Source organism: Dasypus novemcinctus, chromosome 28, assembly GCF_030445035.2.
Source record: "Dasypus novemcinctus isolate mDasNov1 chromosome 28, mDasNov1.1.hap2, whole genome shotgun sequence".
NCBI lineage: Eukaryota > Metazoa > Chordata > Mammalia > Cingulata > Dasypodidae > Dasypus > Dasypus novemcinctus.
Window position 1 is genome coordinate 34,311,323 of NC_080700.1, and position 27,869 is coordinate 34,339,191.

General features: G+C 47.9%; 1 protein-coding gene across 1 annotated transcript in view; it reads right to left on the reverse strand.

Annotated features, from left to right (window-relative positions):
• KATNA1 (katanin catalytic subunit A1) overlaps nucleotides 1-27,869 on the reverse strand; it is a 46,129-nt gene that overhangs the window by 6,728 nt on the left and 11,532 nt on the right. The window contains 3 exon segments of the mRNA XM_058289695.2: nucleotides 890-1,048; nucleotides 2,395-2,500; nucleotides 3,697-3,821. Of these exon segments, the coding sequence (XP_058145678.1) occupies nucleotides 890-1,048; nucleotides 2,395-2,500; nucleotides 3,697-3,821 (390 nt within the window).

Below are 27,869 nucleotides of genomic sequence, written 5' to 3' on the forward strand. Positions count from 1 at the left end.
TCTCCCTATGGCCTTCTCCTTGTGGCCTTCTCCCCGTGGCCTTCTCCCCGTGGCCTTCTCCCCATGGCCTTCTCCCCGTGGCCTTCTCCCTGTGGCCTTCTCCCTGTGGCCTTCTCCCCGTGGCCTTCTCCCCTATGGCCTTCTCCCCATGGCCTTCTCCCTGTGGCCTTCTCCCTGTGGCCTTCTCCCCGTGGCCTTCTCCCTGTGGCCTTCTCCCTGTGGCCTTCTCCCGTGGCCTTCTCCCCTATGGCCTTCTCCCCGTGGCCTTCTCCCCGTGGCCTTCTCCCTGTGGCCTTCTCCCCGTGGCCTTCTCCCTGTGGCCTTCTCCCTGTGGCCTTCTCCCCTGTGGCCTTCTCCCCGTGGCCTGCTCCCCTATGGCCTTCTCCCCTGTGGCCTTCTCCCTGTGGCCGTGAGAAGAGGAGGCAGAGGCCGTCCCCTGTTTTAAGAACACCTGTCACTGGATCCAGAGCCCACGCTACTCTTACCTAATGACATGAGCAGAGATTTTTTCCAAATTAGGTCACCTCCTGAGGTTATGAGTGGCCATGAATTTGGGGGGGACCCTATCGAACCCCCTACACACTGCATTTACCATCTTGTACCTAAGCCTACTGATTTAAAAGGCATAAGAATAATTTAAAAACCCTACAGCCGATGAGTAATATTAATCCCGTAATGTGAGCGTGCCCATGAACCAGCACTGAGGGAGAGCAGGCGCCAGAGGAAAAGGAGCTATTCACGTTGGGAAACGCCGTGGGCTTTCAGTGTACAGGAATCACGCACTGGGCAAAACGCCACCCTGCCCAGCCAGTCCACACACTGGCGACAGGCAGGAGCCCCGGTCTTTCCTTCTAGAGGAAAGAGTCACAGAGTTGTCTCAAACATTCACCATTTCAAACAGAAGGCGAACGAGCTTCTCAGACTCTCCTCTGTACTTGGAGGTGAGAGTTGATGAAGAGACGTTGAAGAAGGTCATCTTGCATTCTGTCGCGACGGCCTTCGCGAGGAGGGTCTTGCCCGTGCCAGGTGGGCCGACCATCAGCACCCCCTGTCGGGAATAGAACAGCGTAAGCAAGGGGTTTACCACCCTGCGCACAGGCTGCCGTTATTTGTTCTAACTCACAAGAATTCCATCACCAAAGAACCGATTTCAACCAACTTATCATAATATATTAAAACCAATGAAAGGCAGAAGGAGACTTCATCCCAATCCCTTTCCCCATTATTTAAATTTTGGAACTCAGATGAAAAACGCCCTAACACAGACACTGCTAATCTCAGTATATTTCCTGCTAGTCTTTTTGCCCAAATTAGGTGTGTTTTTTTCACATATTTGTACTCAAAAGTGTGTCTACAATTTTCTATCACACTTGTTGCTTAAATTTAAAGGATTTTATATATTAGTGATAGTTAAGTGCGAAATAAGCCAGAAGCTTTCACTTCTAAATCCAAGGAAAGTTTTCTGACAGTCTCCTTTCAGATCAGCCCACAACTTTAAAGTCCTTTTCAGAGGACATACAGTTTACAACTCTGAGGTAAAAAGCCTGCCACATCCCACTTAAAAAACAAAAACAAACAAAAAACCAAAAAACCTGGAAACAAAGCAGATATTTTTCTCATTAAATATTAAAGAACAATTCCCAAAAACACAGGATACAAATTACATATAAAAAGCCTGACATATAAAATGGAGTGTGTGTGCACTGGCTGGCGAGCGTATAGCCGCATCTACATTCCTGTTCTAAATCTGCTGTGTATTCCGCTTTCTAAAGGTCACACTGTACCTATTTCTTATTCCAGGTTCCTTGCAATAACTATTGCCCTAACACAAAATTATGAATAACACAACATATGCTTTTTAATTAAAATTTTTTTTAACCTACACCACTCTTTCCTCATACCTCCCTCAATAAAGAAAGGCAGTGGGGAAGCGGATTTGGCTCGACAGACAGAGCATCCCAGGTTCAAACCCAGGGCCCCCTGACCCGTGTGGTGAGCTGGCCCACGCACAGTGCTGCTGTGCACAAGGAGTGCCATGCACACAGGGGCATCCCCCACATAGGGGAGCCCCACGTACAAGGAGTGCACCCCATAAGGTGAGCAGGTTGGTATGAAAAAAGTGCAGCCTGCCCAGGAGTGGCAAGGCACAGAGAGCTGACGCAGCAAGATGGCGCAACAAAGAGAGTCACAGATTCCCATTGCTGCTGACAAGAATAGAAGCAGACACAGAAGAACACACAGCGAATGGACACAGAGAGCAGACAACGGGGAGGGGGAGAGGGAGGGGAAGGGGAGAGAAATAAATAAATTAATCTTAAAAAAAAGAAAGGCAGCGACTCTATAGCAATGTATTTGCCATTCGCCCTGGTAAGACCATCACGCTAATGAACTTACTTTCCATGGTCTCCTAATGCCCTTAAAGAATTCTGGCATCCACATAGGTAACACCACAGCTTCCTTGAGCAACTTCTTAGCTTCTACTAGATCAGCGATGTCATCCCTGAAAGAGAAGGCATTTTATCAACAAGCCCTCAGATGATATTTATATATTTAAGCCCAGGTAGCCGTTCCTGAGATGCCCCAGCCTAAGGGAATTTTACCGGCTCACAGAACTCCTTGGGCTCGGGCCCGCCACGTCCACCGGCACATGCAAGGGGCACTGTGTGAGCCCCAGGCCTCGGGAGTGAGTTCAGCTTGACGCCTCACAACACAGGCCCATTAGGCCACTCGTAAGGACTGTCACCTCCCGAGTTCCTGGTCTCCTGATGCTCCTCTCAGCAACCCCATGATTTAGAGACAAAAGGAGTCCGTTAGAGAAGCATAAAGGAGAGGAGCGCGTAAAGACCAAAGTTCCAACCCTGCTGCTTTGCCCCAGACCATGAAGAGGAAGACGCCGAGGTGAAGAGCAGCTCAGAGACTACCCTCAAGTCATCCAACCCCAGCACAGCTGCCGCTCCCACTGGCACACAGCACTTTTCATTACGAAAAGAACACTTTTATTGTACAAATACACATTCATTATAGAAGTAAAAGCAACAAAATTATTTTCAAGATGTCACCCAAAACCACACCTAATAATCCTTAAGATTTAAAAAAAAAAAAGATTTTATTTATCCGCCCCCTGTTGTTTGTGCTTATTGTCTGCGCTCTGTGTCTGTTCATCCTCTTTAGGAAACACTGGAAACTGAACCCAGGACCTCCTGTGTGGTAGGCAGGTGCACCCAACTGCTTAAGCCACATCCACTGCCCTAATCCTCACGCGGTTTTAAAAGAAAATATGTAAGAGAATGTACCTAAATTGTGGAAAAGTGAGCTTTTATGATTTGTGATGGGTTACAATTCTGTGAGTAGATGTAATATTAAAGTTAAGAACCACTGCTCTAATGGGGGAAAAAGCAGTATCTATAGGATAAATCGTTAGATAACAAGTACCACACATGCATAAAAACTAATTGGCTCTTCGCCATAAGATGATGTCATCAACAGAATGAACTTCTTACCTAAGAAGGAAGGTCTGTGACAGACCTGCGCGGGCCCAGCCCGCAGCACGGACTTCCACGCCGGGTTATGCCCTGGGTGAGTGCAACCGGTGCTGTCCTCAAGTGCCCATCTTAGGTGAGTCCCCTCGTGTGCCCCAACAGTCCAGTTCCAAAAAGCATCATCAGCACCCAGTTATTTTGGTGTGACGTAACTTACCATCGGATATTGGGATTCTGAGAAATAATATCTCTTTCCAAAGCTTCCACTAAGTCCTTATCATATCCAGTGGAGTCAAATTTATTTGTCTCTGGTTCTGTAACTGCAGCGGCAGGTGATTTGTTCTACATCGTGAGAAAAAAACAAAAGCTTTTGATTAACTCAAAATTTATATTTTGTGTCTGTGAGACAGAAACAAAGAGTGAATTCAAGAGATATTTTTAAAAATAAAAAGCTAAAATAATAGCACAATAGGGATAGAATCAAAGACTCTAAGTCATCCTTCTGTATCAACATCAGAGCTTCGTACTCAGTTTCTGTTGTTACATGAGAAGAGTGATGTATAAAAATATTCAAGAAAAATAACAAAAACCCCATCTGTGTGAAGCTGGGTTTTGGTATTTGCTGGGATAAAAGGTACAGTGGGAAAATCAACGAGGAACAGGTCAACGTGGAAGAGGAAGGAGGGTGGGATGTCCACTCTGGCTCCAAAGTCTGGGAAGCTAGGCAGGGCCCCACGGGTTTTCAGTTGTTAGGACATAAACGCTCGGAAGTTCTTTGACCCTAGTCACCTAGTAATATGGATGGATTTTTCCTTTGGCCTAATAGTACCGTGAAGAAATCGCTGAGACACTGCCAAATACTCAGAAAGGAGGAAAGGTATGAAACATCAGGGGAAACAAGCAGGCCCTCTGTCCTAGGACTGCCCCCTCGCCCCCACCACATGGTGAGTCCTGCGTCACCTGGTGCAGCCTAATGCCACTCTTCCCTTCTAGATCTAACCAGTGTTTATACCATTCAAAGCTTCCACCAGGTGGCCACATAAACTTCTGACGATCTACATATTCAGTACCCAAAATGAACCTGTGAGATTCAAGGACAGCATTGCGCAATATTTTAAAAAGAAGGAATGGGTAATCTTTTCCTCTCAGTATGTATGAAGTTGTTATTCACTCACGGATATTTAACCAGTACCTACTCTGTGCTAACAGCTGTGGGGAAGTCACAGAACAAAGACACTGTCCCTAACTATCAGGAATTTACTATCGACTGAAGACACAAATAGAAGGCACATCCTAGTTCTCCTTCTTTCGTTGCTCCCATATAAGATAACACTGAAAGAATGCTTGCAGACCAAGCAAAACCATTTTAGCTAGGCAGAAGGGAGGTAAGTGCTACAGTATCACAGGTCAGGCTAAGGGGAGGTATGGAATTTCAAATGACAACATTTTTAATAGAAATGCATTTAATCAGTTGAACTAACTAAAAGTTTAATCAATCCCTTGGAAAAGATGAAAATACTAACTACTCAGGAGATGGAAGTGAACAATGGAGGGGTTAAAATGAAACTAGACAAAGCTGCAGGTGGACCAATTAACAAGAAGATAAATCCCCGGGTTTAAAACCAGCTATTTTTAAAGGCAGCAAAATTCCATTTAGTGAACTGAGTTACTACTTACCACCGCCATCACCACCACCCCACCCAGCCCCTTGGAGAAAGGAAGCTGGAGCAAACCGGCCATGAGCTGTGCCCGCGTCTCCCTCCTGCCTAGGGAACGGCTGCTGAAGCCCCAGTGTCCTGTCCCTGTGCTGCAGCTTCTGAAGTGCCTGCGGAATTCACCGGATCATGGAAAGTGGAAACGGTATGAAGCAAGGAAATAACAAGCAGTAAGTCACTGGAACTTAACTCTTTTCCAAACCAAAGACTTTCAGACTGGGACCACAGTTCTGCCTGACTTTCACAGCAGGAGGCCTCCCAACAGCCATTCACAATTCCCAAGGAGCCTGCCTTCCACTGCGGAGGCTGCCAAGGGCAAGTGTCCCTCTCCCACCTCCTCCCCTGCAGCGAGCGAGCGCAGGGGCGAGCAACCCCAGCCTGGTGATGGGCTCACTCGGAGGTCTTTCGAGGGATCTCTGAAAAACATTTATATTCCTGATCAAGAGAGAAGCACGGGCTTTTTAAACACTGCCTTTTTGCCTTTGGACACATGTCCGAGGATGTCACCCTGGAAGTGAGGCAGCCACCTGCTGCCGCAGAGGAGAACCTGAAGGTAAAAGGTAACACGCTGCACACGGCAGAGTGGAAAGGGGGAAAGAGCCTGGGTTCCTGATGACATCACTGACCCACAGCATTAACTAACTTCCAGACCACCTTGTTTCCATCTTCTAGTTATGTGACCATCACAAACGCCCTTACATTTAAACTAGTGCTTCACAGTCAGGGGTTACACTGCACAATCTAGGGGCTCTTGGAAATGGGGGGGAAGGAGGACAATTTTTGTGTATTCCATGACTGGGTGGGGGCAGCGGCATGTGGTGCCTGGACACTAAGGAAGCGAAACCTCCTGCAAGGATGAGACAGTCTAAACACGGAGAGCAGTCTGATATGGTTATGAATGGACACGGAGAGCAGACGATGGGGAAGGGGTGAAAGGGGGAGAGATAAAAATAAATAAATGAAAAATTAAAAAGGAATAAGGCTATAAAAAAAGGAAAAGAGGAAAACCACGGAAGCAGAGATCGGGAATGAACACACTGCCTTGGGCCAAGAGAGGAACCCCCCATGTGCACGCGAGGGTGAGTCTCCCCAGCAGTGAGGAGGGTGGATGTTCCCACACAGTGTTCGGGGAGGGTGTTGGTGCCCCAGAGTACAGAGAGGGTGGAGCACATTCCCCAAGGATTAGGGTGGCTGAGGTCAGCACCCACAGGTCTGAGAGGGGTGGGCCTGTCCCCCATGGATTAGGAAATGCCTGACGGTCAACTCATCGCTCTGAGAGGGTTGAGGCTGAATGCCAAAGGTTAGGGGGAACGTAGAGTTCACCTCACTGTTCTAGGGGGGTCAAGACTAACCTCAAGTGTGGCAATCACCCCAACACTCTTGGAGAGTGAGGTCTGGAGCCTGCTTGACACCCAGATGGCTTGATGAGGGTGGACCCAAGAAAATGGCCACTGGGCAAGCCTGTGGGAAGGGTGGCTTCTCACAAGGCACCAAGGAGAAGAAACCAGCCTCTTAGGAATGACTCAGACTGAAATTGAATGGAGGATGCCCTGCAGGTTTACTGAACTGTAGACGATCAGGGACTCAAGTTTCTCTCCCAAGTTCTCCTTATTATGTAATGAAAATGTTTATCTTTTGTCCATTTGTGTATTGGAAACAGATAAATTGTTTTGTAAGTTTCAGAGGTCTATAGCAGACAGGATTCTGCCCCAAGACAAACTATATTTCTTGAAATTGATTATGATAGGATTTAGTACTTGGACTTTACTGAAAGGTTTTTTCCAATATTGTAATGTCTTTTTGGAATTCAGAGTGTGGAATATAGCAGTTTGATATGGTTATGAATTCCAAACATAGATATTAGATTATGTTTGTAGTCTGGTCTGTACCTGAGCACGATTAAGTCATGATTAGGGCTTTGATTGGACCACGATTTTAGGGCGTTGTCCCTAACCCTTAGTGGGTGAGGACTCACAGATAAAAGATATGGCAAAGGACAGAGGTGAGGGTTTTTGATGTCGGATAGAAAGAGAGAAAGATGGATGGACGGATGGACAGACGGATGGACCAAGCGAGAGAGAGAGAGAAAGAAAGAATGGGGAGGTTGACGTGGTTCAACTGATAAAGTGTCCTTCTACCCTATGGAGGGTCCAGGGTTCGATCCCCAGGGCCTCCTGACCCGTGTGGTGAGCTGGCCCACACGCAGTGCTGATGCGCGCAAGGAGTGCCGTGCCATGCAGGGGTTTCCCTGCGTAGGGGAGCCCCACGCACAAGGAGAGCACCCTGCAAGAAGAGCCGCCCCACGGGAAAAAAGTGCAGCCCGCCCGCACACACCGCACACACCGAGAGCTGACGCAGCAAGACGATGCAACAAAAAAGTGACACAGTTTCCCAGTGCCGCCTGATAACGCAAGCGGATGCAGAAGAACACACAGCAAATGGACAAAGAGAGCAGACAACGGGGGGAAAGGCGAGAGAAATAAAGTAAATCTTAAAAAAAAAGAATGATATGACAAATGTGGCAAAATGTTAAAATTGGCGGATCTGTGTCGTATCGGGGGGATGGTATATTGGGAATTCTCTTTATGGGTTTTGTATCATTTCTGCAACTGTCTTGGAAGTTTAAAATTATTTGACAATAGAAGCTTGAAAGGCAAAAAGGAACACTGCCACGCGCTCCACAAGTGATCACGTCGGACCACGTAGGTCCAGGACTCTGCTCGACCCCCTGCCCCCCAGAGCTGCGTCTTCTTTAGTAAATCATGACTGAGGTGCGGCAGGTGCAGAGATCTCGTCCCCGGAGAGACCACAGTGGACCTCTCGGGACACGCGGCGGCAAGCGAGGCTGGCACACCCAGCGGCCCTCCACGTGCCCCTGGCACGCCACGCTGGGCCATCGAGCTGCCTTTCCCCAAACAGGCCGGAGGTGCAGCACATCAATTTTACTTTAACCGAATCTGCAGAGCTGACGTCAGCCCTCAAGCCCACACGGGCAGAAGCCGTGGGTTCTGGGTACGCAGCTCGACGCTGTAAAATGATTAAGCTTCTGAGCAGGGGAGGCCCAGGGGCGAGGATTCCGGGAATGGCCTGCCCGCAGGGCCTGTGGGGGCTAAACCACCGTCCAGGAAACGTCGGAGCAGCTGCCTGCATGGGGAAGAGCCCTCACGAGCCCACGCTCACCTCTCTTTGTGGCTTTTATTGTCAAAGCAGTATTTGATGAAGGAAATCGCAAACCGGTCATAGCGCGCACCCGGTTAAGTATTTGTAAAGGCTCATGATATGGACCAACGCGCCTGGCCAAGAACGTGTGCAACGAGGCCAAGTTCCATCTCGGCCCCCCTCTAAGGGATGGGATCCGCCAGGGCCCCACCTCGCAGGTGCGTTGGGAGCCGCAGCGAGTCCACACAGAGGCCTCAGAATAGAGACCAGCACAAACGAGCAGGGCCCGACGGGTCCTCCTTACTGCCCTCGTTAGCTGGGGGGGCAACGAGGATCATTTAAAAGTGTCACCAGCACCACGCCTGGCGCTCAAGCCGTGGAGAGTACGTTTCAAATGGAGCAAGACCAAATACAGAAGCCCCGGCTTCCCTCTTTAGGAGCGAATGATCCTCCAGGAAATCTCACTCCTTTAGAACACATTTGTACACCGAGTGTTTGCTGGACTTTGGGGAGGGGCCGTGGATTGGAAATCACAGTCCCCATCGTGGGGGCGGCGAATTAAGATGCACACGCGAGAAACCACAGCCCGGGCGAGTGACGCGTTAGCGTTGACGTGTCACTGGTATTTGTCAATAATGAGAGGGCTGGGGATAAAAAGCAGAGATTGTTCTCAGCCTAAAAGGAAAGATGGGGAAGCGGATTTGGCTCAACGGATAGAGCGCCCGCCTACCACATGGGAAGTCCAGGGTTCAAACTCAGGGCCTCCTGACCTGTGTGATGAGCTGGCCCATGTGCAGTGCTGATGCGTGCAAGGAGTGCTGTGCCATGCAGGGGTGTCCCCCGTGTAGGGGAGCCCCATGTGCAAGGAGATGGGGGCCTAGGCGAAAACACCGCAGCCTGCCCAGGAGTGGCGCTGCACACACGGAGAGCTGATGCAGCAAGAGGACGCAACAAAGAGAGACACAGATTCCGGGTGCCACTGACAATACAAGCAGGCACAGGAGAACATACAGCGAATGGACACAGAGAACAAAGACAACTTGGGGGGAGAGGGGAAGGGGAGAGAAATAAAATTTAAAAAAAAGAAAACAGTCTTTTAAAAAAAAAAAAGTGAGAGAAGGCGTCGTTCCCAGTGCAACGGGGAGCCCTGGATCCCGTGCTGGAAGAGAAGCAGCCCCTGCGTGGGGGACCCGAGTGGAGACCGCGGTTGAGCGCAGCGTGTTGCGCATTTGTACATTTCTCAGCTTTGATAAATGCACCAGCTTTGTATAGACGCTAACACAGGGGAGCTGGGCGCAGGCTGTACGGGAACACGTTCTACCATCCTTGCAATCTTCTGCACATCTAAGAAGGTTACAAACTGAAAAATAAACCAAACTCCAGGCCTTCTTGGGCCATTCATCACCAGGGAAGCTGGGCAAGCGCCGGCTGGCGTCGAGGAGATGAGCTGACTGGGTGTCTTAGGAAGCACGTGGCCGATGGCAAGGCCAAGGGCATGCCCCAGCCGTGGCTTGGGGAAGCAGGACCCTCTGTGCCACCTCCCGCCCGTGGCCCGGCTGGCCTCTGGGGACACGGAAGCCAGCCTGCTCTTGCACGTTCCCTCCTGAGCGCATCACCCCAGCGCAGCGCCCCCCACCCACTGCTCCTGTGAGAGCTCCCCTGCCCACCAGAGGAGGTGCCCACGGTGCTCCCCAAGAGTTGTATCTTCAGCCCAGGGAGCTATTTTGAGAGCCGTAGTGAGGCGGGGATTCTCAAGGCGAGGGCGACCACCCAGCGCGTCAGCGCTCACGGGCCCACGTGAAGAAGAACGGCCACCAGGGAGCGGAGGGCTTGGTGGGGGTCGCCTGTTCTTTCTGGAGGCGCATTTCCCTCCGAATCCCAGGGCCCGCCCCGTGGGTGGTGGGCACCCATTGCATGAACAAACACACAGGAAAACGCAGCTTTACAGAAGAACCCACTTGTCACAGAAGCGCCAGCGCCCGGGCTCAGAGACCTCTGCTAGAAAGCCTTCCGGTCCCTCCAGCCTGAGGGAGGCACCTGCTTCCTCTCTGCAGTCAACGCTGACTGTAAATGTCCAAGCACCACACCACGCATGGGTGATTTAGGACGAACGTAAATTCCTTGGCAAAATAAACAGGACACCCAGCACCTACCGCATCGAGGCTAGTAAGCGCTTGTAGAGTTCCCTGAAGAGCATGGTTTCCTGGGCTTTAAATTCCTATAAATAAAACGTGCCCAGGGCTAAATTACGAAATCACAGGACCAGGTTGTTTTTAAGACATTAAAATTAGAGCGGGACAGGAGAAAGGTTAAATTCCACTCCTGCTTCAGAGCTTGAAGGAAGCCCGGTCACTTTCCAATGTGTCCGTCAGTCTCGGGTTCTGGACCCGGACGTGAGAAATCCGAGCAGCAGAAGCTCTGGGTATCCCTTCACCAGAGGGCAGAGGGGACTGAGGCGTCAGAAAGGGAGGTAGACATGAGCTCTAGGGTCGCATTTAGCTGAGAGCTTCTGGAATGCTCTCCTAGAGCTTCCGTTGTGGGCACGCTCCAGTGAGATTACAAAGCATCCCTCAACCATGAGATGTCAGGTACGTGCCGTGACGGGCCAGGGCTGGCTCGCGCCAGCAGTTCATGGGAACTACAGTTAAGTTTTCAGGAACTTGGCTAGCCAGCTGTTAAACACAGCCATTCTTAAAAATTAAGTTGCCAAACACACCAGGAAATTCATTGTATTAGAAACGAAGGTCATAAACACTCAAAGCTCATCCCATTCTAATTATCTGATTACAGTTTGCTGGTACCTGTGTCCTCGGGGCACTGGTCTCTGTCGTGTCCGCATGGAGGAGGAAGTCTTGCTGCCTGCCCTGCGGCCAGTGCCTACACCTACTGCCCGAGATCAGCCACAGTGGCAGTATTTACACCAGGGAAATCGGCAAATGCTGCAAAGCACGGTTCTTTTCCTCCTAAGAGTGGATTTTCACACGTTTACCAGCACCCTCCTGGGCATGCGTGTCCTTAGAAGAAAAATGGGGAAGGGATTATTTTATTTATTCCTTGTCCTGAGATAAACAACAGTTCTACATAAGCAATTTTTTCCAGGTAATCAAGCAGAGGATGCCAATAGGACAACATTTTCCTAACAACAGGAATTCCCTGTGACCCGATGTTTTCTTTCACGGCTTGCAGAGTCCCTCCATGCCACCAAGATGCAGAGAGCTTTTCTGGGCTCATGTGAAACAGCTCCAGTCTTCCGAGCTTTTAATAGACTCTCTGTCCTCCTTTCTGACAGGCTGTCAGCTGTCACTTCTCAATGCTCTCCCAGTATTTATATCTCGCAGCTACTCGGCTGCTTCCAAATCGCCGTGAACTACGAGGTCAGAAAACCAAGCCAGTGAGAACTGTGACTAAAGGAAAGTAAGAGGGGACAGCCTCAGGCTCTCTCCAGGAAATCATGAACAGAAACTCTTGGGCATCTGTTCAGCTTCTCAAAGTTCCCCATCCTTCTTTCTTTCAGAGCCCTCACGGTGTTCCAAATGATTGAGGCTACAGAATCAGTGATCTCCAGCAAGGGAGGTTCCACTCAAGATACAAAACATTCAAGTGAAGCAACCTGCATTAGTCAGCCAAGGGGGTGCTGCTGCAAAATACCAGAAATCTGTTGGCTTTTCTAAAGGGTATTTACTTGGGGTAGAAGCTTACAGTTACCAGGCCATAAAGCATTAAGTTACTTCCCTCACCAAAGTCTGTTGCCACGTGTTGGAGCAAGATGGCTGCCAGCCTTCAGCCTTCCTCTTCCTCTTCAGGCTCCGTGGTTCCAGCTTCTTCCAGTGTCAGCTGTAGGCTGGGGTAAAGGTCCTCTCTCTCCCGGGGCTCGATTCTCTCCAGGCTCGACTGCTCTGTTCTCCTCACGAGGTCAGCCGTAAACTCTCAGGCAAGTGGCTGGTCTCCCTTCCCGAGGCCCCTGCCATGTCTAGCAGAATCTTCCCTCTTTCCTCAGGTATTTGCTTCTCCTGCATGTTTACTTCCCAGGCTCCAGGATCAAAACTCTAACTCTCTTCTCTGCCATGTCGTTTTCTCTGTGAGTCCTCGCCCACCAAGGAGGCAGGGACTCAACGTCCTACTGACATGGCCCAGTCAAAGCCCTAATCATAATTTAATCACGCCCAGGTACAGACCAGTACCAACATAATCCAATATCTATTTTCAGAAATCATAAACAATGCCAAACTGCCGCACAAACTAAAAGAGCCCGGCAAACAGGTGACTGCATGGAAATCTCTGTCTTCCCCACGGCCATCTCTTTCTTTTTTCCTGGGGCAGCAAAAGGGGTGCTGGCAGGGGAGCCCCGCCTTCTGGCGCCAGTGCCCGAGAGCGGCCCCAGCTGAGCTGCCCGCCACCCCCACCTCCTCCTCCCCGTCCACAGGGAGGCGAGGAGCCCTGAGGCCCCGCTGGTGGGTCAGCACCTCTGGTCAGTTCATCGCAACCACAACCAAAACGCGGGGCGGCCCTCAGCCGTACAGAGAGAGCTGAGGGCTCCAGCAGTCAGAAAAAGAGAACGTCCAGCTCTCCCTCAGCCGGCCAGCTCCTCCTGGGGACGCAGCTTCACCTGTCATCAGAGGTCCCAGCTTGTGGCCTGCCCTGTGGAATTCATCTCGCCAATCCCCACAGTCACGTAGGCTAATTCCTATAATAAATCTCTTAATATTCATTATATATATATATATATAGTAAATATATCCTGTCTGCTCTGCAGTTCTGCTTCTCTAGAGAACCCTAACTAATACATAGGGTTTTGTTTGTTTTAAAATATTCTGATAGCAGCCTAAAGGCTCTAATTCTTAGCTTATTGTCTGCCACACAAAAATGTTAAGTAACTATAATGACCAAACAAGCTATCCCAGAAATAGAAAATTCCAAAATTACCCTCCTTGCAGCGTGTAAAGAGAGAAACAGCAAATATTTGAAAATTAGACATAGAAAAATCTAGGAGGTATCCTGCCATTTCCCAGCTCTGCCTTTTGCCTGGCACACAGTAGGCCCATAAAGAGTCATCGCCTTGGTGGCTGACGGCTGACTGGGTGGTTGAGCAGGTACAGCATTCCCGACTGGGTAGTCCGAAGTCAACTGGCCTTCCCTAGGATTTGGGCCAAACAGGATTGGTCCCAACACATATGTGGGCCTGTCCAAGGACTCTAACCAATGAGTCCAAGTAAAGTGAAGTCTGAGTATCTTTCCTCTGAGGGTCAACCTGGGGATTTTAAACACTCTCGCTTCCAGGCATGTTCAGACCAGCCCACGGCCAGGTGATACTTGCTTATTGGCCTGCCACCTACAGCCTACAGCCTATGGCCATCGTCCCAGTGAGGGAGACGAGCCATGAGCAAGCCAGGAGGCCCCAGTCAACACGAGAGCCCTCACCAGAACCTCTAACAGGCCACACCCGAGGCCCCTGGCGGTCACCTAGCCAAGAGGGGAGAGGACCGTCTCCCCAGTGAACGGCGCCGGGTCCACTGGATGTCCAAACGCATTTTTTTAAACAGCTCAATTTTACTGATACCTATTAATAAAGCATACAGTTCATCCAAAGTGTACAATCAATGGTATTTGGTATAAATACAGCCGTGTATTCATCACTTCCATCATTATTATAGCATTTTCATTATTTCAAGGATAATAAAAAAAAAACAAGAAAATTCTTCACCTCTCAATTTCTCCATGCTTCCCCTGCTATACATAGCTGCTATTTCTGGCTATTCTTGCACCCTTATTTATTTATTTATTAAGCAGTTGTTTTGAGATACAGTCACATACCACACAATCGATCCAAAGTGTATAATCAATGGCTATTAGTATAATCACGATGTTGTGCTTTCATCACCACAAAAAAATTTTAGAACACTTTTCATTACTCCAAAAAAGAAAAACTCCACACGACTTACCAGTCCTTCCCCAGCCTACATATTCTCTAATGTAATTTCATTTTTATAAATTGAATTATATTTGCAGTTTATATAATTGGAATCATACAATGTGTAGTACTTTGTGTCTGGTTTCTTTCACTTGGCATAACGGGGTTTTTTGGTCTGACATTAACGTCTTGTAGCATTAATATATATTTGTTCAGTTTCAAAGAAAGTCTTATATATGCAATTTTACTCATATTCATACTTCATACGTGTCCAAACGCAGCCTGATCCCTGCATTGCACACCCATAAAAATCAATCTCAGAGGCCTGCAGATCTAGGTATAAAAGGTAGAACAACGCAGTCTCCAAAAGCCAACATAGGAGAACATCTCCTAGCAGGCAGAGATTTCTTAAACAGGGCACAGAATGCAGTAACCAAAGAGGGGGAAAAGTGGATAAACTGGGCTATATTAAGAACTTCTGTTTGTCAAAAGACGCCATCAAGAGAGTGACAAAGACAGGCCACGGTGGAAAAGGTCCCGACCACCCACGCGTCTAACAGAGGACTCATATCCAAGACGTGTAAGGAACTTCATCAATCAATAAGAAAAAGGCAAACCTAAGTTGTTTTTTTTAATGGGCAAAAAGAATTGAACAGGCGTGTCATAAAGAGAATTTCCAGGGAGCCAATAAATGTATAAAAAGGCACTCAGCTTAGTCACCAGGTAAATGAGAATTAAAACTACAGGTGGCAAAAGTGAAAGCTACAGAAAACGCCAAGTACGAGTAGGCTGCTGAGCAACAGGGACTTTCATGCACTGCTGGGGGGTGTGGACTGTGCAACTACTTGGGAAAAGCGTCTGGGAATATCTACTGAAGTGAGTATAGACATACCCTACAACCCAGCAGTTTCAACGCTATGTATATAACCCAGTAGAGATGCAGACATATGCTCACAAAAGACACATGCAAGGCATGTTCACAGGAACGCAACTCAGAACAGCCCAAAACTGGAAACCTCCCAAATGCCCATCAGAAGTGGAAGGATTTAAAAAGCGTAGTATATTAACATGGAATACTAAATGGCAACTAAAACGAGCAAACCTCAATGGCACTCGACAAGAGAGATGCACCTCACAAGCCTAACGGTGAACAAAAGCTGTGGATATCAGAGTTCTGAATAGAGCAAAGCTGGTCAGCTTGCCTGGGTGCAGGTGGGGGGCTGGCCAGGGAGAGAGGGGCTCTGTGCCAGCAGTGTCCCATCTCTTGTTTGATTGGATGGCGGTTACATAGTTCAGTCTGGGAAAATTCACCGTCCTGTACACTTGGAATTTAGGTTCTTCGAGATACTGTGGCAGTTTGATATTATTTTTGAATTCCAAAAAAGATACAGATTATGTTTGTAAACTGCTCTGTTCTTCTGAGCTGACAACTCTTTGCTTATATTAGATTTGGTCTGATTATGTTAAGATTAAGGCTTTGATTCAACCATGTCATTAGAGTACAACTCAGCGTTGAGTGCCCGCGCCTTGGGAGGCTGATAAAACAGACTCTCACATGAAAGTAGATACAGAGAAGACACAGAGGAAGAGAGACAGCTCATTAGACACGGCAGAGGCTCCGGGAAGATGAGCCTTACTGTCTACAGCTGACCTTGTGAAGACAACAGAGCAGCTGAGCCCAGAAAGAAACGAGCCCCGGGGAGAGACCACGGGAGACCAAGGAAAGCTGAACCCTCGTAGACGCCGCCCACCATCTTGCGTCTACATGGGCAACAGACTTTGGGGGAGAAAGTACCTCTTATGGTACCTTGAGTTGGACGCTTGAGGGCCTTGTGACTGTGAGCTTCTACCCCAAATAAATACCTTTACAAAAGCCAACAGATTTCTGGTACTTTGCATCAGCACCCCTTTGGCTGATTAATACAGATACTATGATAAAAAAAAGTGGTTTTTTCACTCAACATAATATCCTCAAGTTTCATCCACGTGATCAGATGCATTATGTTGAATGAAATAAGCCAGACAACAAAAGGACGAATATTGTATTGTCTCCTTGATATGAACTAAATATGAAGAGGAAACTTACAAAGTTAAACTATAGAAGAGAGGTTAGTAGGAGACAAAATGTGGGTTGAGAAGGGGGAGGTGACATTGAATGTACGTGGAATGTTTAACAAGGATTGAACCCGGGTGCTCAGCCTGTGAACTTCAACCACTCCCTTGTGGATGTAAATGTGTGCAAATGGATGGAGTTGATGGCAACACCTTATAATGAGGATAATTAACACTGCCGATTTACACCTGTGATTGTGGCTGAACGGGATCCTCTAGGGAGGTTAATGTTAATTTATTTTTTATTTTATTTTATTTATTTATTTTTTTGCTCCTAATAGTGTTATTTATTTATTTTTTTTTATTGACTTTGTAATAATATTACATTAAAAATATATATGTGAGGTCCCATTCAACCCCACCCCCCCACCCCCCCCTCTCCCCCCCCAACAACACTCGTTCCCATCATCATGACACATCCATTGGATTTGGTAAGTACATCTTTGGGCACCTCTGCACCTCATATACAATGGTAAAGACAGCCAGAGGATATTCTAGTTACAATGTAACATAGTGATTTGTGTAGTCGGTGAGGATTGTGGCTAATAACGCAAATACAAGGATGTTCCTCTCCAAGTTGTTAGGAATACGGTGACTCATGGGGAAAATACAACTAATGTAACTGTGTAGACTATAGTTAGCAGTAATATTGTAATATTTTTGCAACAAAGACAAAGAAGGTACTATATCAATGCTAAGGGTCAAAAAATATACAGGATTTAGTTTAATGAGATGTGAATATGATCAAGCTTTTTTTTTTTATTTTCTTCATTAACAAGGAGACCTTGATCATGTCGTTTAACTAATCTGTGCTCATTTATTCATCTTTCAGAACACTGGAGAAACAATGGAGTTTGTCAAGATTAAATAAGATAGGCAGCGGACTTGGCCCAGTGGTTAGGGCGTCCGTCTACCACATGGGAGGTCCGCAGTTCAAACCCCGGGCCTCCTTGACCCGCGTGGAGCTGGCCCATGCGCAGTGCTGATGCGCGCAAGGAGTGCCCTGCTACTCAGGGGTGTTCCCCGCATAGGGGAGCCCCACGTGCAAGGAGTGCGCCCCGTAAGGAGAGCGCCCAGCACGAAAGAAAGTACAGCCTGCTCAGGAATGGTGCTGCACACATGGAGAACGGACACAACAAAATGACGCAACAAAAAGAAGAAACACAGATTCCTGTGCTGCTGACAACAACATAAGTGGATAAAGAAGATGCAGCAAACAGACACAGAGAACAGACAACCGGGGTGGGGGAAAGGGGAGATAAATAAATAAATAAATCTTTTTTAAAAAAAGATTAAATAAGATAAATTGTGCCTGGACTTTTTTAAAGTAATGCTTCCATAATTTGTTAAGCTGCCTTTTGTCTGTTATTCTATTTTTGAAGTTGAAATACCTAAAAAAAAATTTTTTTAATCTTCATTCTCCCAGACAGAAAAGCATATATGCTTTGACTCCATTTATTTAAAATTCTAGAAAATGCAAACTGATCTATAAGGACAGAAATCAGATCACGGTGTCCAGTCGGTGGGGAGGGGCGGGAGGAGGCATTACAAAGGCGTGAGCAAGCTGTGTGGGTGGCGGGGCCGGTCTCTTGATCGCGGCGATGGTTTCCCAGGTGTATACACTTGTCAAAGCTCATCAGAGTGCATGCTTTCCCTGTGCGTACTTTGCTGCATATCAGTTATTCCTCAATAAAGCTTAAAAAGCAGGGAGGAAAGGTGCATTCTCATTGATGCCTTCACCTGGGTTCTTTCTGTCCCTAGCTGCTCAACCATGCCAAGGTCTGTCTGCCTCAGGGCCTTTGCAGTAACTGAGCTCTCCGTCCAGAAAGCTCGTCTTTGCACAGCAGATGCCATCTCTCCTCTTGTAGGTGCAGGTTCCAATACAAGGAACTCCCTCAGGGAGACCCTTCCTGGCCCTGCCAACCTGGCCACTAGCACCCATTCTTTATCCCATTAGCCCATTTTATTTCTTTAATAGCGCTTCTCATGAGCTGCGTTATTTTTATTTATTCATCGTGTTTATATTTCAGTGTACAGGAACCTCCCCCCTCAGATTCTCTGCTGTATTGCTGGCACCTTCAAGCGCATCTGGCATATTGACCCACTGATTTGAAAACTGATGTCTGCACAAAAACCCACATGTAGTTACAGCAGCTTTATTCACAATCACCCAAAACCAGAAGCAACCAAGATTGATAGATGACTGGATAAGCAGACTGTGGTATGTCCATACAATGGAATGGTATTCCACCATAAAGAAGAGATGAACTATTGAGTCGCAATAAGATTTGGCTAAATCTTAAGTGCAGACAGCTAAGTGAAAGAAGCCGGTCTAAAAAGGTTACATACCCTATGACTCCAATCATACAACAATCTGGAAAAGCAAAACTATAGCAAGAGCAAAAAGGTCATTAGGGATTCAGAGGGAGGAAGGAGGGACAAAAAGGTGAAGTGCAAGGAATTTTTAGGACCATGAAATGATTCTGTATAATATTGGAATTGTGGAGGTATGACACTATGATTTTGCCAAAGCCCATAGAACTGTGCAGGACAGAGAGTGAACCTTAAGTGTGCAAACTACAAAAAATCATTTAAGAGGTCGGGGAATCCCAGGATTGAGCGCAAACTGGACAAGATAATCTAACTGTATTTCAAATGTACAAAATAACCTCAAAAATGGGCATCAGAGAAAAGAGGCTCACCCAAGGAACTTCGGAAATAAATGAAGATTACATGACTAACGGTAAAAGGAACTGCACATGAGCACTGGACTCAGGTGATAAAGTGTTTCCCACAGGGATGTGGGTTAACAATTCTGACACGGTATACAACACGTGTACACTGAAAATGAACAATTAAGTAATTATAGGGGGTAGTAGGAATCAGGTTTCTCACTGCTGGGGGTGGGAGGTTACAGATAAGCAAGGGGAGGCAGCGAGAATGATCCATGTGGTACAGAATTAGAGTGGAAGACACCAGTATGAACTTGTGTTGAGCTTAAAATAGATACAGGTGGATACTCTAGCAATATTTATGGATATGTGTATATGCTCAGGTCAGAACACATACACATACTTCTTTACACTATCTGCTCAGAGGACCTAGAAACAACAGTAACTCAACAGCAATGAGCACACCTAGTGTCCAGGTCTTGGTCTCTAAAACCATCCCCCAACCAAAGGAACCAGGACTCCTTGGTGACATGGACTCTAGGCCTGGGGCAGGGAATAGCAAGAAGAGCCTGGAGTATCATGCAGTGACAGAAAAAAAGAAACCAAAAGACCCACAATAATGGGACATATCATATGGACACAGGAGCCTATTGAGAGCTCTCAGCAGCCAATGCTGGAACAATTGGAGCAACAAAATAAATATAGTAGTATTGGATTATAACCCAAAGGACAAAATTAATATCCATGGGTCTGAACTGATATAAATAAATAACTGAATAAATAAATAAATGGGGGAGAAGAGACAAATCTTCTGGGGCAGAAGAATTCCAAATAATCTGTGTAGATACTCCACGCTCAAGGAGGTGGAACAGAACTCCCCACCCCTGAAGTGTGACTGCATATAGAGACTTCCTTCCAAAGAGTACGGAATGGGAAGGTAGGGACAGGTAACTTCACAGGGGAGAAACTCATCCAACATCATCTGTCGGTAGTTTGATGCTTTTATGGACCTCAGAAAATCATATCCTTAGGGCTAATCCATTTCTGTTGGGGCAAACCTATTGTAAGTGGGACCTTTTGACTAGATTACTTCATTTGGGGCATGGTCCAGAGTGGGTCTTAATCCTCTTCCTGGAGTCCTTTATAAACAGGGTGAATGAGGAGAGAGATACAGAGAGAAGCCCCACAGATGCTGAGAGAGAGTGTCACAGAAGCAGAGGAGAAGGCAGAGATGGGCTGACCCCGCCACGTGCCCTGCCATGAGATGGAGGAGTCCAGGAATCACCAGCAGCCAGGCTCCAGGGAGAAAGCATCACCTGATGACACCCTTTTTCGACATTTTTCTCAACCTTGAAACTGTAAGCTTTTAAACTAATAAAGTCCCGTGGTGATGTTCAGGGAATTCTGTTGAAGCCTCCTAACAAGAAGCATGCTCATTTTGAGGCACTGGCTCTATGGGTCCATATTCATGAAATCTGGGGCATGACCAAAACGTCAAGGCAGAAATGCCACTGGAAACCTTCCAAATCAAAAATCCCCTAAGCCTCTGCTCCCTTTTGGATCAAAGAACACACCTTTGGCTTGAACACATGTGTTAGCAAGGCAGACTAATGACGGCAAGAAGGAGGATATACGTTGCCAGCGGCGCTTTCACAGACACCCTGGGCTTTTCCTGGGATGATGGTTTTTAATGTTCTTAACCCTCGGAACAGCCCTGAGAGGGCCACGTCCCTTAAAAGGGGAAATTCAAGTAAGCCAAGGATGATGACTAGTACCTGCCCGGGGAATCAGAGGTGGGTGAGGGGAATCCTGCTCTATCCATCCCAGCAAATCAGAGGGTCACCCCACCATCCCAGAGAAGTAGGGGGTCCATCACCCTAAGAAGAACCTGTGATTACAACAGCGGAAGCTCAGAGGTGAGGCAAACTCTTTCCCACAACCAGCAGGAAGCCATCCTTAGCACCTTCTCTGTTTATTTTGCTTTTTCAAAGTGGGAAGGGGGAAAGGAAGATATCCAAGGGACTGAACTCCCTGAGAGTGGGGGATGGGAAGGGGCCCCACCCACACCTGCTGCTCCCCCCTACACCCTCACTCAGAGGACACAGTATTTCCTCCCCAGGTGAGGGGGTGACAGATGCCTCAGTCCTAATGGCCGCCATGTAAACCTGAATTTACTTTTACTAAACATTTCATGTTGTCTGCAATTCATCATTTGCCTTGCTTCATGGCTTTTAATTGTTTCATGCCAGGCAGTTTGTAGTCAAGTGTCAATGACAACTAATCAAGTTCTTCATTATGTTCTTCTTTAGAACGATGAGTTAACTCCAACTTGGGAACCTGCACGCATCCAGCGCAGGGGGTTTTAGGCACGGCTGGCAGTTCAGTGCTTCTAGGGTCTTGGGCTAGTTTACACGATGGCCTGTTTACCCAGAGCACACAGGTTTTCCTTGTTTAAACACGCATCCATGTAAACGGCATCTGGTGTAAGAAAACTAAATGCTGAACCCTCTGGGTTTGCTGAAGAAACGGAAGCCTCTAGCTTGACAAAAGGCACTTGCCTCACAATGACAGCACGTGTTATCTTTTTCATTGTAATATTTGCAGGGTGTTTTCGTTACAGCAAGCAGAATCCTGTTTCAGCGCCACATCCATGACTCATTTTCTTCTGACTTGTCAGAGAGCTGCCTCCCCGCACACGAACATGAGCCACACCAGGCGCCTAATTGGAGTGTTCCATAGGGCTAAAGGCCACCCTCGCCCATCGGGAAACTCAAGCCCCGCCTGCTCGGCTTGGAAAGGTGTCATTCCACTGTTATTAGCAGATACAAACAGCGCAGCTACATGGCTGGCACTCCTGACATGAAATACAGGAGAAACGGTATCAACAGGAGATGGGGCACAGCAGCTTAAACCGTGAGCAAAGACATCCTTCGGCATAAGCAAAACAAGGAGTAAGGGTTTTCCACACCTTATTTAGAAGAAGCATCGCTCCCTTAGGTATATCATGTCAACGGTAATACCTGGTTCTCTCAAACATGCAGGAGAAAATGCACACTGCCTCTGATGGCTTATTCAGGGTCACGTTCTCTTTTTTTAATTTTTCAAATTAATTTATTTATTTTTAATGTTACATTAAAAAAAATATGAGGTCCCCATATACCCCCTACCCCTCTCACCCCACTCCTCCCATAACCACAACCTCCTCCATTATCATGGGACAGTCACTGCACTTGGTGACTACATCTCTGAGCACCGCTGCACCTCATGGTCAATGGTCCACACCATAGTCCACACTCTCCCACAGTTCACCCAGTGGGCCATGGGAGGACATACAATGTCCAGTAACTGTCCCTGCAGCACCACCCAGGATACCTCCAAGTCCTGAAAATGCCCCCACATCACATCTCTTCTTTCCACCCTCAGCAGCTACCGTGTCCACTTTCTCCATCTCAATATTACTTTTACTTCCACTACTAATCCATATTAGTTCCAAAAGAGAGTATCAGTAAGTCCAGTCTAATCCATACTCTATTCCTCCATTCTGTGGACCCTGGGATGGCTATGTCCACTACACCCCTCCATCGAGAGGGTGCCTCGACTGCGCTTGGATGATGGATGCAATTCTCCTGCTTTCAGTTGTAGGCACTCTTGGCTCCCTGGTGTGGTGGTTGACCTTCTCCACCTCCCTGTTAGCTTGCTGAGGCAAGTCCAATAAACCAGTACTCAAAGAGATTGAGCAGGGAGCCAACTCCAGCTAATTGGATGGATGGAAGGCCAAAGGACCCACTGACCAACTGCAACCCCCCCAAAAAAAAATAGCACACTCACTGTGATGAATTATTGAACTAATGGATTTAGAGTTTTCCAAAGAAATAACTGAATCGAGTAAATGATCCATCTAAGAAATATCTGAAAACCATAAATGGCTCAATTAAAATGAAGCATATTTGAAAGCACACCAAATATATTAAGCAGAAAAGGCTTGCCCAGGTTACTGACCCAACAGGCTGGAATTCATGGGTTAAAAGTGGCCACGGGGGTGAAGGTGAAGCTGGGGTTGCTGATTCCAAGAGCTAAGTCTGCATCTTCTTCTTACTGACTGCTTAAACCTAGACATAGTACTAAGCCCCCTGAGTCTCAACTTTGTCACCTTGAAAATGGGGTAACTACTTACAGCATAGCTTTTGTGTGGACTGAGCAGGATGACCTGGCAGTACATTATGATACTATCCTCAAACACAGTATGAAAATATTATAAAAAGCAATGCAATAAAAAATATATTAAAAATAAATAAAAAATAATGCATTCTGTTTTCCACTTCTTACCAGACTTATCCATGAAAAATCTTTTGATTTCTCTCTTCATCCTGTCATGTTAGTTCTAAATCTAGCTAAAACGTGACATCAAGGAATAAATTCCCCAGTGCAAACTAATTTGTTTGGCACAGATTTATTCAGCCTCTTACACAGGCTAATTTGTACACTTCACACTTTTTTTTTTAATTCTCTAAAGCAGCTGTGATTTTCCCTCTCAGATGCTTGTTTTATATCTCAGCACAAATCTTTCACAAGTTATAACAAATAACACCTTTTGTTAATTATGAGCTGCCAAGATAATAGACAAATACTAACAACAGAAAAGCCCCCCCCACCAACAGCCAATATCAGAAATTATATGTCTGAAATGTTAAGTCAAATAAGCCAGCTCTTCTTTAAGGTTAACCCAATTAATTTTTTTTTTAATGCAGAAAGGGTGCCTATGAACATTTGTACTGTTGCATTTCCAATTTAACTTGGAAGGCAGTAGTTGAGGGTGGGAGTTCAGGAGGGAGGAGGATTTAGAAAAAAAAAAAAGGCTTCTCAATCTGACCCTTACATTCCTACCCACGTCATATCACACAAGCCATCATCTCAAGTGAAGGATGGACACACTCCTACTTTAGCTGTAGGAAATTAGCTTCATAGACTAGTTGACATATGCACAAACTAGTGCAATTCTTGTCTCAGGTTTGTCTTAAAAGGACTTCTTTTTCTGCGTTCCATTTCATGCTCTCTTTAATATGTCTCATTTTCTCCAATGCAAGGCAAGTTCTACCATAGACTCTCTGGTGGTTAGAGCTTGAAAGTTCTAGACCTCCTTCATCTTTTCAGATGAGGAGAGAAAACCCAAAAAGAAAACCCTACCGTGAATATGACTTGCCAGGGTCATAGAGCTGGAAAGTAACAGCCCAGCTAGAACCGAGTTACACAGCCCAGGGCCCTTTCCACTGTATCATCCAGGGGAGAATTCACTTTGATTTCACAGAAGCCAAAAATATCCCCTGGCCCATAAATCTTGCCCTGGTTTATCAATTCCTGAATTCCAGTTGTTAAGACATTAATTTCTCTTGCTTAAAATCTTATTTCCCATTAAAATGAAACATAATGAAATTGTTTTTAGTCATCAATGTTACACCGCCCATGAATTTATGACATCCTTTCCTGAAAATAAGCTTTGAGTAAAGGAAGAGGTACTCAACCATACATTCAAAGGTCAGAAGAAAAACTTGGAAAAGTGACAAGAGTGCACAGGGTTTATCAGCCAGGGTAGGTTAGGTTACAGTGCAGTAAGAAGTGACCCCAAATCTCAGAGGCTTGAGACACCATCGTACATGCTCCATGCAGGTTGGGAGTGCTCTGCTCCTCCCAGTCACTTGGGGATCCAGGCTGACAGAGGCGACACTATCTTCTGATACTGCCCTCTCTGCACAGGTTTTCAGGGTTCACTCCAGCAGGGGGGAAAAAACCTCAAAAATTAAGTACCAATAATTAAGTGCTTTGGCTGGGAAGTGGCCGCTCACATATTATCGGCCAGCACAAGTGGCATGCTGGACCTCACTTCAAGGATGTGGGAAGTGTCATCCGCCATGTCCCCAGGAACTGGGTACTGGCGAATGCTTGTAAAGTTGACACAAAAGGAAAGCAAAACACCGAAGACAAACTGTGCCTACTTCTTATCCACCTTATTCTCAGTTTGTCCAAGAACCCTTTGATCCAAACCCCTCTTCTCATTCAGCCCTATCCAATACCTGCCTTCCTTAATCACCCATGGTTTTGTCCTCCCTTCTAGTAGATGCTACCGTAAACCAGCTTTGGGGCATTCCAGAGCACCTGCTAGGCACCAAGCACTGTCTGGAGATTGCAGAATCGAAACCCACAAAGGCAGGGACCTAACCTGGCCTGTTCACAGCTGTACCCCCAGATCCTAGGACCCGACCCCTCCCATGCCACGGATTGACTGAATTCACCAGGAATGAACGGGGCCTGCCCTAAGTCATCGGGAGGCCTCCACCCCGCCTCTAACACGGGGAAGTTTCCCTTCATTCCTGGACTTTTCTCTTACACGGTTCAAAGGCATGGAGGGTCTTACTCGTCTGTGTCAACACCTGCTGAGGGAATGAATGAATATTCCCGCCTTCCACACTTCCTTCCCATTCACAGAAGGAGCGTTTTAGAGGGAAAAGGCCCCTCTTTGACCATTTTTCCCCCAACCGTCAAGCAATAACATTAGGCACTAACCCGCACCCCATTCTCCTCCTGTCTCTAAGCGTGTACATAGGGGAACAGATTTCCCAAATGCCAGGCTGACTAAGGAAAACCTGGGGCTATTTATCACCAGAACTGTGAAGCAGGGGACCCTGGCTTTCGATTCCTGTTCCATCGAGGCTTGTGTGAGCCTGCCACTCGCGGCAGATGGAAAAACCCGCGCCCTGCCTTCGTGCACCCAGTATTGCCACTCCCAACGGAATGAACAACTTCTGTGCAAATGAAAAAGCGTTCACGACTGAAAAATTAAAATTGCAGAGAAGAATAAGAGAGACCAGCAGTGACTTCCCGGGCAGACCCTCGGGCCCAAGCCTCACCGCTTTTTCCGTGACACCTTCCTTCCGGCTCCCAGTCTCAAAGGACGGCTGTAATTTTAATTGTCCTTGAAGTCAAGTGTGAAAGAGGAGGTTTTACATACAGACAGAGCTGAATGGAAAGAATGCGGTTAATTTCAAGTACATCTTTTGGAAACACAGTGTGGGGTACATCTTTTGGAAACACAGTGCGGGGTGGAGGGAGAAGCTTGCCATTGCCCTTGGGGCCAGGGTCTGTCTCACCTGCTGTAGCCGGGTGAGGGCACCTGGACGTGGCCACCGTGTGGACGTACAGGGTCCTACACTCAGGTCGCTGTGGGTGGGGAGGCGGAGGGTTACCTGGCACAGACTAGGGCAGGCCTGTTAACGAGCCCAGCTCCCCAGGAAAGCCTGAAAAACAGGTAGGAGGGATGCAGGTAGAAAGAGGGCTGCGGAGAGGGCAGAGAAGATTCTGGAGATGGGACGAGCAGGTGCAAAGGGTGTCCTGCCTGACCCACGTCAGGGGAAGAGGAAGGGAGGCTCTCCTTGCTCTTTCTGGAAGGCTGGCTGCAGGGAATACCTAGAATGGCTCTGGGTTTTAGGAGCCCACCCTGGGGCCACAGCTGGAAGCTGCAGAGGAGATGGAGGGAAGGCTCCAGAGCAGGAGGCCCAGCCCAGAGCCAGACACCGGCTCCACTCCTGATCCTGCCACCCGGGAGCCTTTGGGCCCTGAGCAAAGCCTGCGGCTCCGGCCCTCAGGCCTCTGTTTCTTTCCCTCCCCGTGGAGTTCCTGTGAGGATGGATGAGAGCTTGTGGAGGATGCACACGCAGTGGGAGCTTAGCAAACAGAGCTGCTGGCAGCAAGGGGCAGGGCGGCCAAGGGGAGGACTTTGCAGTCAGTTGACATCGGACGAGGACCAGTGACACCGCTTCTTCCTCCATCAGATGATGACCGTACCAGCCACCTCACGGAATTATTCTGAGGACTGTCTGAGATAAAATGTATGGATCACCTGGCCCTCAACGGAGGGGCATGTTAGTGGTAGAAGCAGAAGTGGTAGTGATGGTAGTAGTGGTAGTGGTGCTGGTGGTGACAGCGGTGGTTGTTTGGGTGATGATCGTGGCGGTGGTGGTGGTGATGGTGGTGGTGATGATGGTGATGGTGGCGGTGGTGGTGGTGATGGTGGCGGTGATGATGGTGGCGGTGGTGGTGGTGATGGTAGTGGTGATGGTGGTGGTGGTGATGGTGGCGGTGATGATGGTGGCGGTGGTGGTGGTGATGGTGGCGGTGATGGTGGTGGTGGTGATGGTGGCGGTGATGGTGGTGGCGGTGGTGGTGGTGATGGTGGTGGTGATGGTGGTGGTGATGATGGTGGCGGTGGTGGCGGTGATGGTGGTGGTGGTGGTGGTGGTGATGGTGGCGGTGATGATGGTGGCGGTGGTGGTGGTGATGGTGGTGGTGGTGGTGGTGGCGGTGATGATGGTGGCGGTGGTGGTGGTGATGGTGGTGGCGGTGGTGGTGGTGATGGTGGCGGTGATGGTGGTGGTGGTGATGGTGGCAGTGATGATGGTGGCGGTGGTGGCGGTGATGGTGGTGGTGGTGGTGGTGGTGATGGTGGCGGTGATGATGGTGGCGGTGGTGGTGGTGATGGTGGTGGTGGTGGTGGTGGTGATGGTGGCGGTGATGATGGTGGCGGTGGTGGTGGTGATGGTGGCGGTGATGATGGTGGCGGTGGTGGTGGTGATGGTGGTGGTGGTGGTGGTGGTGATGGTGGCGGTGATGATGGTGGTGGTGGTGGTGGTGGTAGTGGTGGTGATGGTGGCGGTGATGATGGTGGCGGTGGTGGTGGTGATGGTGGCGGTGATGATGGTGGTGGTGGTGGTGGTAGTGGTGACGGTGGTGGTGGTGATGGTGGTGGTGGTGGTGGTGATGGTGGTGGTGATGA